Source organism: Canis lupus, chromosome 12 (genome assembly GCF_048164855.1).
Source record: "Canis lupus baileyi chromosome 12, mCanLup2.hap1, whole genome shotgun sequence".
Taxonomy (NCBI): Eukaryota; Metazoa; Chordata; class Mammalia; order Carnivora; family Canidae; genus Canis; species Canis lupus.
This window is the reverse complement of record NC_132849.1, coordinates 46,837,481-46,850,253: the sequence shown is the minus strand read 5'-3', so window position 1 is coordinate 46,850,253 and position 12,773 is coordinate 46,837,481. Positions and strand designations below refer to the sequence as shown.

The 12,773-nt window shown below is 33.8% G+C and overlaps 1 protein-coding gene across 2 annotated transcripts in view; it reads right to left on the bottom strand.

Annotated features, from left to right (window-relative positions):
* Nucleotides 1-12,773, bottom strand: part of ATAD2B (ATPase family AAA domain containing 2B) — a 158,759-nt gene that overhangs the window by 61,662 nt on the left and 84,324 nt on the right. For both annotated transcript variants that reach the window (XM_072770929.1, XM_072770930.1), the window contains exons 16-17: nt 9,417-9,728; nt 6,026-6,161 (exon numbers count right to left, since the gene is read on the bottom strand). In XM_072770929.1, the coding sequence (XP_072627030.1) occupies nt 6,026-6,161; nt 9,417-9,728 (448 nt within the window). The remainder of the gene's footprint in view (nt 1-6,025; nt 6,162-9,416; nt 9,729-12,773) is intronic.

Genomic DNA, 12,773 nt, shown 5'->3' with positions numbered 1-12,773 from the left:
TTGCTAAAGTGAAGCACTGTGTTAGGATGTACACTACTTTATACTAAAATATATTATAACATAGAATAATAGAATATAATGTAGAATACACAAAAGAAAACAAACACCCATTCAGAATATAATAGGCAGCCCAGGAAATAACTCAACATAGTTCAAAGAATTTCATATAAGATTAATAAGCACAAAAAATAAATGAAATGGGAATGGATTATAAAATAAGTGTTGTTTTAAAATAGGGAAGATTCAGATCATTTCACAAATTTAATTCTGACAAAGAAAAAAGAAAAAACAAGAGATTTGTATATTTTAAATTCATAAAACTCTACAAACTTCTGGAACTCAAAAATTACAATCTGAACCAAACAGAAAACAACTAAATGAGACAAAGAATCTGAAACAGTTTTTTTTTTAAGATTTTATTTATTCATTTGAGAGAGAGAGAGAGAGAGAGAGAGAGCGAGCACGTGAGCGCATAAGCAGGGGGAGGAACAGAGGGAGAGGGAGAAGCAGACTCCCCACTGAGCAGGAAGCCCGACAGGGCTCGATCCCAGGCCGAAGGCAGATGTTTAACTTACTGAACCATCCAGGTGTCCCAACAGGAATAGTTTATATATATATACATATAATTTATATATAAACTATATATAGTTTATATTATATGTATATATACATACATATATCATAATCATATATATATATATGATTTTATTTATTTATTCATGAGAGACGGGGGGGCGGGCAGGCAGAGGGAGAAGCAGGCTCCCCGCCAGGATCCCAATGCAGAACTCGATCCTGGAACCGCAGGATCACGCGCAGGGCCAAAGGCAGGTGTTAAACTGCTGAGACACCCAGGCATCCCACAGAACAGTTCTTAATGTATAAAGAGCTTACGTTAATAAGATTTTAACAGAAAACAGCTTCCTGGGCAAAGTACAGAAACAGATAATTCAAATAGAAAATAGAAACATAACATTTTTTTAAATGTTCATTGATTTCACTTAATAATTAGAGAATGAATCCTATGCTAAATCCTTCAGCCCTGGATTTCTAACAATATCAGTTATTATAGAGCTCATACTTGAATAGTATTGAATAAAAAAAGGAAATCTACAACCAATATAATTCAGTGCGATTAACAAGCAGCACTGTTCAGAATGCCATGAGAGACCTCAATGAGAGACTCAACAAAGGCTTTCCTAGGTTACCAAAACACAAACCCAACAGGCTGAAGGCAAAAAGGACGAATTCTAAGAATTAAAATAGGATATATAAATGATCAAAGGCCCCTGGCCCTTTGGAGATCATACAGCTAACTTCTTTTAAGGTTTTAGGGCAATGTATGGGTAAAGGTTTGAGTTAGGGAGGAAAGGAGGGAAGGAGAATCAGACTATGAAGAACTACTAAGGGTTTATAAGCCATGTTAAAAGTTTGGGATGCACACTGAAGACAATGAGGAAGCATATTAGCTTAAGCAGGGGAAATGATATGATCATATACATGTTTTTGGAAGATAACTCTAGATCACTACACAGTATAGGAAAGGGTTTGAAAAAAGACAGAACAGGAGGAAAGATGGAAAGATGACCAATTAGGAGTCTTCAATAATAACCCAGTCATGAGATGTTAATGATAATCTAGACAAGAACAGGGTCAGACAGGGTAAGAAGGAACAGCCTGAGATGAAATTTATTCACAGGACCTAGATATTGACTAGATAAAGAAGAAAGAAAGAGGAAGGAGTTGAGTTGAGGACAATGTCCAATTCTAGTAACACCTGCACAGATGGTAGCGCACCGGACTCGCAGAACAAGAAGGGAAGATGCAATCCAGTACATATGAAAGATGTGTAGCACACCAAGGGTAACAGAGAGCTAGAGATAGTCTAAAGCTCAAGACCAATGTTGGCTTAAAAAGATCTGGTGGGGCGGCTGAATGGAGAGTCAGTTGGGCATCCTAGTCTTGGTTCTGGCTTGGGTCATCATCTCAGGGTGGTGGGATCAAGCCTTGCACCAGGCTCCACACTCTGCTCATAGTCTGTTTAGGACTCACTCTCTGCCCCTCCCTTTGAAAGAAGGGGGGGAGAGAGGGAGGAAGGGAGGGAGGCTGGTTGGTTTGGTAGTTATAGGTGGAGGGGGGAAGATTTAGTAGTTATTAACAGAGAGAAAAAAAATAATAAAAATAATAAAAACACATCTTTTATCTGTTAGATTGACAAATTAAAAATTAATTTATTACCATTAGAGAGTAGACATTGGAAAAATTGGTTTTCTCATGTCTAGTAGTAATGGAAAAAGGCAAAATTTTCCAAAATTAAATTTGGCAATTATGTCACATAACATATATCCAAGAATATTCTGCAACTCATTCCACTCCCAAGGACTCCCTTACCTCTTAAAGCATTCTCTACATTTTTTTCAAAGTACATATCTTCTAATATTTTATCTATTACACTGTTTTATTGTCTATCTCCATCTAAAATAAGCTGAATGAGATCAGGGGTCTATGTCCATTTTATTGATTGACATATTCCAAGTACCTAGGACAACATATGGCACATGATGGGCACTTTGACATATTATCTGAATGAGTAAATATGAAAGAACAAATGAATGACTCAAACAAGCGAGAAGATATTATTTTCATCTATCTGGTTGGCAAAGATTTAAAAAGGCAGTATTCAGAATTGACACGGGTATAGGAAAAATAACACTCTCATATATCAGTGCTGAAAATGTAAACTGGTACAACTATTCTGGAAGTCAATTTAACCACCTGTATCATGTTTTTAAGTATATAAACCAAAAAACCAAAATTTTTTTTGGTTTTCCCTTAGCCATCAATAAATTCCTTTGACATAGCAATCACAGTTTTTAAAATTTACCCTAAGCTATGAATCAGATAATGGTATTAAAAATGTATACTGAGAAAGATGCCTATCCAGATCCACATATCTATCATAAAAGAAAAAAATTGGAAATTTCAATCTTTATCAATAAGGTTATAAAAATTATGGAACATCCAAAAGATAAAAATACTATATAGCTATTTTAAAAGAATGACATTAAAAAATATACTGGCATGAAATAACTTTCCCAACATAGATAAAAAAACAAATTACATTAGCCTTACAGGAAGATTTTAATTTACATAAAATAATATGTGGGTCTGTCTATATGCATAGAGAGAATATGGAAGTGTGGTCACCAAAACTTTAACAAAAATTACCTTCAGGTGCTTGGGCTTTAATTTTTACTTTCTTCTTTATGCTCTTCTTTATTACTTGAATTTTCTACAGAGTATATCATCTTTCTAATCAGAAAAAACAAAGCTATTTTCATTTAGAAAACCTCAGAAAGCTCTGTTTCTAATCCCCTTATGGTAATATACAGTAAGAAAGAAAACTTATTTTCAATCATAAGGGTTTTCTATCAGATTGGTAGACTTTAAATATCTTGACTTCTATTTCACCTTAAATCTAAATAAAGGTTTCAACATTGTTTTAGGAAACTATTCCCAGAAACAAGAACCCACCAGCAATGCCCAAGCTAGTGTTACTGGAGACCAATATTAAACTCATGCTTTCTACCCATCGAGCACTTTTTCTGTGTTGATCTAACACATGCTAACACTTGTTCAAACACAAAGCCAAACCAAACCAACAACCCCCCCTCCATGTTTAGCCCGTATTAAAAGTCTCTATTCTAAAGTGTATGCTTCTTGGAAAGTGTAAAAATTATACTGTTCAACCTACGCAAAAAATCAATACATTTCTCTATCTTCCTATTAATCTCAGAAATCAACTTGGAAATCACATAGTATCATAGAAAAAATAGGATCATAGGAAACAAACAGCACAGACCCTAACTCTATTATCTGCTAGCAGCTTAATCACGGGTAATTTACTTATTTTTCATTGTGGTTCAGTTTCCTCATCTATAAAATGATGATACCACATATGCTGTATGATTGATAAAAGGCCTATATGTATTGCTACATATAAAGCCTCAGGCTTTATATACCTACCACATGTCTAGTTTGTATGGAGCATCAGATGCTAACTCATCCCTTCATACTGAGGACAGCAAACATCACCATTTCTTCTGCCAGGACTTCCCAATGGAAACTTCTAGTTCTGGTATCACAACACTTCAGCCATATCACAATGTCTGTCACCTTACCAGAGTAAGAACTACTTTATATATTACTTATGCTTATGTTTTCAGCACCCAGTACAGTGCCAGGAATAAAAACATAAATATTGGGAAAATGGTGAATAAAGAAAGAAAAATTGAGAAAATTGGAGAATAAAGAAATGAATAGAATTTATCAAAACATCTAAAACAAAAAAAGCCTATTTCTAGTATATAGCTGTCTCTCTATTAAATAAAAAAAAAATCACATCATGAACTACAAATTTTAGGTAAAAGAAGCTAAAATTAACCCAATTCCTTCAAAACAAGTTAAACTAAACAAAAGCAAGCCATACCAATGATATACATTAAATGACAGAGAATGTTCTTAATAAAAAGTCAGCCTCAAAACCGCCCATGAAATTTTCTAATATCAAAATCTATTTCTGTATCACGTTACTGACAACAGAGCTATCCCATAAAATTAGAACAAATCTCCTGATGATAGTTTCTTAGCTTCTATTATATAGTTCAAATCCAAATAAATAACAAATCACACACATGCACACAGGGTAGCCAGGTGAGAGTCAGAAAAAAAATTTTTTTTGGTTTTCCCTTAGCCATCAATAAAACAGATTTGCGAAATTGCTGAAAAAAAAAAAATCTAAGAAAGTGTCCCTGAGTGCATAAAAGAAAGGATCTGGAATAGAAGAAAAGTTTCTATTAGAAGAATCTGCTGTTAAAGAACAAAAGAAAAAGAAGAGTAAATGAAAGTAACTTAAGCCTCATTTTAAAAAATAAAAAATAAGAGTTATCAGTGCAAATAATCAAATTAACATTTCACCAAAATCTACATGGGAGAAACTTCAAGAAGTTGCAGATTTGAATTTGTTCAAAATATCTCTAAAAAAAATTACTCAAAAGTACATACAATCAATCTAGCCTTTTCTAATAAAAGTGCTATTAGACCTACCTGACAGAGCATTATGGTCCTGTAACTATCATGCTAATTATGTAAAAGTAAGTGATGAAGCTGCTAATAAGTATTTGAAAACTATTGGGTCCTTAATTTAACATTACATTAGCACTAATGTTGTTTAACCAATAAAAAGTGCATGACAAAAGCTGCTTTAACATGGATAAAGGTAAATGTCAATAGAAAAACTATAAAATTTGAATGGGGAAAGTGTAAACTAATGAGGTTTTGGGGAATCAAAAAGTTACCTGTGTATCTCCCAACTGAGAAATTCCTAATTCAGAATCTTTTTAGTAGTCTTAGAATCCCTAAACTATCATCTGACACTTGTTACAAATTAAAATATTCCAGATCATGATAAATATTTCACATTTGACTATTTTAGTTCAAAATAAAAGGCATTAAACCTGAAGATATGAGCTTTCTAAAGACATTCCTTCCACCTTGGTTTTAAAAAATAATAATAAAAAAGAGGGGCACCTGGGTGGCTCAGTTAGTTAAGCATCTACCTCCAGCTCAGCTCATGATCCCCGGGTCCTGGGATGAAGCCCTGCCAGCTGGCTCCCATCTCAGCAGGGAATCTGCTTCTCCCTCTGCCTCTGCCCTTACCACCACTCATGCACGCTCTTTCTCAAATAAATAAAATCTATAAAAATAAATAAAGTAATAACACTCCTAAAAAAAAAAAAAAAAAAACAATCACACAATCAGTTTAGAAAAAAATAATCTTTAATTGACCAATAAGCCAACTTACTATCACACACAAAAGCATATACAATAAAAGTTTCCCAGAATTGTGTCCAAACAGCAGGAAAAAAAGTCCTCAAAGTTATAACCATAAGTAAAAAGATACCATAATTCTAACCGTAAGCTAGTAAAAATCACTCTAAATTTTTAAAAAAATTGATATGTTACTTACATTGTAAAATGAAGGTAGGGTTTATGTACAGCAGCAGCTGATGACTGTTTCTTTGGTGATCCTGAGTGACAACTGGTCTCAAAAATTGATAAAGCATTCTCATCTTCACTATCATCTAAAATCAGAGTTTCTATATCTGTTAAAAAAAATTCACAAAGATTATGAGGCTTATAAAGTCCTTTAATATTAGTACCCCATCAAAGCTAAGATAAATGTTTTAAAATTATGTAACATTAATCAGTTACCTATCAAATAATGCAGATCAACCAGGAAAACTGACAAACCGCAGTTTCTTAAGTAATTTGTAAATGAAATTAATGGAATTCTTTTACCTTTACAGACTAAGTGCTACGAGATGTGATTTGGAAGACTTCACTAACTACAAGAAGTCTGGAAAAGAAATGTCATCTTGGAGTGCCCAGGTGGCTCAACTGGTTAAGCGTCTGTCTCTGGCTCAGGTCATGATCTCAGGGTCATGGGATCAGGCCCCACATCAGGCTCCTTGCTCAGCAGGGGGTCAGCTTCTCCCTCTCCCTCTATCCCTCTCTGCCCAGTCTCTTTCTCTCTCAAATAAATAAATTTCTTATTTAAAAAAAAATCCCATGTACTTATTTTTTTTTAAGATTTTATTTATTTATTCACGAGAGAGAGAGAAAGAGAGAGAGAGGGAAAGAAAGAGAGAGAGGCAGAGGCACAGGCAGAGGAAGCAGGCTCCATGCAGGAAGCTCATTGTGGGACTCGATCCCAGGACCCCAGGATCACACCCTGAGCCAAAGGCAGATGCTCAACCGCCGAGCCACCCAGCATCCCAAATCCCAGGTATTTAAAAAAAAAAAAAAAAAGATACTCTCACAAAACACCCACATATTTACTAAAAATCTGTAAGTTGTTTTGACCAAAACCAGTATTTCATATACAATACCTTGCTTAGCTACTAGAGGCTTGAATTATGGCCAACTCTTAAAAAAGCAACAAGGAACAAACTGACTTATTTTTTAACATAGTACACATATACACACATCTATACATCTAGTTAAGAGAATCAAGAATTCCAAGGAAACAAAACCAATCTTAAAAATACAGTCATTCAAGTAATATTAGTCTCTATATGGGTCTGCCATCTGTTATAGCTCAATGGACAAACTGAACTATAATCTCTATTGAGAGTGCAATACTAAAAAATTTATCTGCACTACAACCTGGGTGGGTACTAATAGCTGTGCTTCATACATACCTAACAAAAGTGTCAATTCGTTCAAAAAAAGCAATGCTACACATGTAGGAGAAATGAGAGGAATTAAGATTGACAGAAATCCTACTCCTTTCCAAAAAAAAGAGGTACTGAACTGTGCTACAGGTATAGATTTCAATGGATTTTATAAGCTAAATACTTAGTACAACTAATACTGCAAGATTTAACCTGAAAAATGATTGAATACCTTCTGAGTGATAATTTCATATACCAACCTAAGAAGAATATTAAGACCAAAACAAACCAGAATAATATATCTAAATAACTAAAAGATAATTATTAATCATCAAATAAACTAAAAAAATCAAAATTTGGTTTCTCTTCTCCACTGGTAGGTACATGAAAAAAAATTTGAACTAAAGACACTTTACAGTTGTTTTTTAAATTTATAAGAAAACAGATAATAATGCCATAAAAATTCTCAAATGAAAATAAAGGAACTATATCACATGTCCATCAACAGATGAATGGATAAAGATGTGGTATATATATACACACACACACACACACAATGGAATACTATTCAACCATCAGAAAAATGAAAGTGCCATTTTCAATGAGGTGGATGGAACTAGAGTGTATTATGCTAAGCGAAGTAAGTCAGAGAAAGACAATTATCATATGATCTCATTCATATGTGGAATTTAAGAAACAAAACAGAGGATCATAGGGGAAGGGAGAGAAAAATAAAACAAGACAAAATCAGAAAGGGGAGACAAATCAAGAGACTCTTAATCATAGGAAGCAAACTGAGTGTTGCTGGGGGGGGCAGTAATTGGGTGATAGATATTAAGGAGGGCACATAATGTAATGAGCACTGTGTATAAAACTAATGAATCACTGAACTCTACCTCTGAAACTAATAATACACTATGTGTTAATTGAATTCAAATTTAAAAAATAAAAAGCAAAAAAAAGGAACTATTATAATCTCTCAAATGGGAAACTATGATTTTGATGATTTTCTAAAAATGAAGTTTTTTTTAAAATTTGGGGAAAAGATACATATCCTCAGTAACAAAAATCAGAGATAAGAAATGCAAAATTCATGGCAGAGACATGGCTCACTCATAATATTTTAATATTCATAATAAAATGTTTATTACCCTCCCTGTTTGACAAACAGGAAATCAAGTAATCCATGTGATATTTCATTAGACCCTATCCCTGAAAAGTACAGTTTCCAAAAAATATAATTTATAAAGACGGCAAAATGCATGGACTATTGATGATTTTTACTGTATATAATATTTTTAATGTTAGTATAATGAACTGAACAATTTTCTGGTGCAGACTACATGCCAAATAAGGTACTGGGAACTGAGAAAATTAAGAAAACTAAAACTCATTACTTTTTCTTCAAAGTTCACAGACCTTATCCTAGTTAGTATATAAACCGAAAGGTTCCCTGTAAATGGATGACTTTTTAAAGGCAGTTTTCTATTTTTTTTTTTTTTCAGTTTTCTATTTTTATCTCAGGTCCAATCTTGAAGCTAGAATTCAAGACCTTTTACAACGAGGTTCTAATTTACTCCCTTACTAATGATTTACACTCCATTAGTAGAGCACACTGCATAGTGTCCTGCCAGTAACAACAAAATATATTTGATGAATTTATACCAATGGGGACATTATAAGCAACACAGTTAAGAGTCCAGGTTCTAGAGTCAGGTGCCCTGGGTCTAGAGTAAGCCCTAGAATTACTGAATGACCTCAAATAAGTGAATACTTCCTAAGCCTCCCAGTCTCCTCTTTTACAGTATAAAAGTACCTGCCCCCCTCGACTGTTACAAGGATTAATAAGTGACAATTTATGTACCAGCTTTATAATAAATGAAAGCCATCGTTATTACATTCAACTCTTCTAAAGATAGTAACGCTTCTACATTAAGATAGTCAGAATGTCCCAAGAGGTAACAAACAGAACATTCATTCTTTCTTTTGACAAAGATTTACCAGGCAGCTACCATATGCTAGGCAATATGCCAGGCCTGAATATATCCCGGTGAGTGAAACAGATATATTTTCTATACTCATGGCAAATGTAAAAGAATAACACATAAATAACCTTATGAGGAAACTCAAATTTATGTCTGTAGGTGTTTCATTTTAACAATATGAAAAAGTACTTTATAGTACCTTCTTTCTTGTCACTCTGGCTAATTTCAGCATGAGGAAACACTTTTTGCAAGACTGCGAGGATGTTATTGAAGCTTCTTTCCAGCAGTGGTTTTATGATGGGGGATAGTGCATGTCCCGAAGACATGACAGCACGCTGAGAAGCAGGCACAATATTCTGCATTGCATGGTAAAAATCTTGGGCATTGAGCACTATTGAGGAAACATCTAGCTGCAGTTTATGACTGCTAGCATAGATCTGAGGGTAACGCCTCCGCAGGGCAATCAGAGCAGCTTCAGTGCACAGGGCCTTGATATCAGCTCCACAATAACCTAATGCACAAAAGGAAAAGAATAACAAAGGTAAGTTTATTCTCCCAGTACCAACTATAGTTTGCAAATACATACATCTTTATCAAAGGAAATAATTAACACTAAATCAGTAATTACGTGCAGTTTTATAAGCAAAATCTGACCATTTAAGTCACCTAATAAAATTACTCTGTGAGACTAAAAATGTTTTGAATATTTTAATTAACAAAGCATGAACTAATGATATCAAAACTAGCCATGTGGGATCCCTGGGTGGCTCAGCGGTTTGGCACCTGCCTTTGGCCCAGGGCACGATCCTGGAGTCCCGGGATCGAGTCCCACGTCAGGCTCCCGGCATGGAGCCTGCTTCTCCCTCCTCCTGTGTCTCCTCCTCTCTCCCGCTCTCATTCTCTCTCTATCATAAATAAATTAATTTAAAAAAAAACTAGCCATGTATTTTGTGCCAAAATCACGGATTATAATTAATGTACAACTTTCTTCAGGAAAGATTTTTAAAGAATACGTTTCATCTCAATCCTTTATCAATATTCCTAATCATTAGTTTAGTCCTCATGACATTACACTTACCTATAAACTTTTCTAATATTACTAAATACCAAACATATATCAGGGAGTAGTACAAAGTAGAACATATGTAGAAATTTCAAGAAGATCTACTCTACTACCAACTTTATGGATGCCAGCCACAGCAAGTTTATATCTAATAACTCCAAAAATTATACTTTAAAGTTGTCATCATCTCTGATAATTTCAAAGGTATTAAAGGGAATAAGAATTCATTGATTTTCCATGTTAACTTCCTTTTAATATATATGTTTAGCTTAAAATAACTGATAATCTAGTTCTAAGGGTTATACCAACGCAGGTTATTATCCATTACCCATACTTCACTGATTATGTTGTTAACAGATCAAGCCTCCAGTGCTTCTAAGTCATTTCACTCATTTAAGCAACAAATATAAAAACACACAAACTGTTAGGTCTCAACCACAAAAAGAGAAAAAAAACTCAAACCAGCCATGTTGTTTTCATATCAGCAATTAAACTTGCATTTGGCCACCTTTATCAGTTATGCCAGCATTGGAAACCACTCGAACTAGTTTTAAAATTTTAAACCCGGGGATCCCTGGGTGGTTCAGCGGTTTAGCGCCTGCTTTTGGCCCAGGGCGAGATCCTGGAGTTCCAGGATCGAGTTCCGCATCGGGCTCCCAGCATGGAGCCTGCTTCTCCCTCCTCCTGTGTCTCTGCCTCTCTCTATCATAAATAAATAAGTAAATCTTTAAAAAATAAATAAAATAAATAAAATTTTAAACCCTAAGCTCTTCAGAGTGGCATCAAGTTTATCTTTTTATACTTCACAAATGACCTTGTGCAACACTTAAATAATGAAAGGAAAACCATGAGCAGAAAAGAAATAGCTCCAGACTAATTGACAGAAAAAGAACATTAAGGCACAGAACTATATAAATTAAACTGCTAGTGACCCACACATCTACAACTAACTATATATATATCCCTATTATTAGTAGGGCCATGATCCTTTAATCAAGTCCTACAAAAACAGAAAAATCCTCCTTACTCTGATCCCTTTTTTCCATAGCATGTGCCACCTTATCGTTTACCTAATATGTTTATCATCTACCTTCCCCAACTAGAATGTGAGCTTTGTGAGGATATAGGTAATTCATCAATTTTGTTCACTAAACATATCTCATATACTGAAAATAAGGCCTGGCCTGGCATCCAATAAGTATCCAATAAATATTTCCTGAGTGAAAGAATGAATGAAAAAAGAAAGGAGTAACTCCAAAGTTATAGTTTGGGAATGTATAACTAACTGCAAGGTTACCATTTACTGCCATAAAAAGTCGAAGAATTATATCTACTGGGCTTTTCTTTCCTTTTTTTTAAAGAAATCTAAATTCTTTTATTATTAAGCCAACTTCTATGAATAAAAATTTCAATGAAAATTATGAAAAAACAGAAAAATATTACATTCTTAAAGAAATATTTATTCAAAGTGAAGGGAAAACTTAATATGACCTGTGAAAATCTAATTTGAAAACTATAACCAGATTAAGCACTAACATTGTCCCATGACAGCAACCAACCTCCCAAATAATTCTTCAGAATAACCAATTTTACCATTAGTCTTTCATTTTCTATTTCTCAATAAATAAACATGAAAAAAAGTATCTTTTCCTATGCTGAACATCTTAGTTATATTCATTCAACAAAATAACCGTACAATACCAGCTCAGTTACAAATAGTGAAATAATCCATTTCAAAGGAAGTAAAAAATAAACAACCACCTTCAAACAATATAAACAACATTTGTTTTTCTTCTTTAAAAGCATATACACAGTTGGTAAACATACCACATGATCCTATTTCTAAGCAAAAGCTTAAATTTTTTTAAAAAGCTAAAATAAAAAGCTCAGAAACAATGCAAAACAGAAAAGCAGCCACTAAAAGGCATTTTATGTAGAAATGATGCCCATAACGTGTTTGACATAATGTTAGTAACATACATAATAGCAATGTACTGTTCATTTTTGCTTAATATACTAAAGTTAAAAGTTTATCAACAATAAGTTCCACTTAAATAAATCTTCACTTGGATTATCATAATCAATAGACTATAATAGAGAAGATTTCTCTTCATTACATTTTCCTGTGAATGAGAATTACTGGTTTATATCTGTAGTTTTCAATACTGACTACTGATCTGAATAAACAACAAAATTGAAAAAAAAAAAAAGATTCTCAACAAACTTAGTAAATCAGAATCTCTGGTGATTTAATATCATAAATGTGTATTTTCAGAAAGCTTTTTAAGTGATTCTGATATACTAAACAAAAAACTGAACTACTGGCTTAGTAGCTTCCTTTACTAAACTCTAAAACAAAATTAAAATTACATGATAATCATGACTAAAGAGATTATATTTAAGGTCACATATCTTGTTGTAATTAAAAGCATAAGGGATCTCTGGGTGGCTCAGCAGTTTAGCGCCTTCCTCCAGCTCAGGGCATGGTCCGGG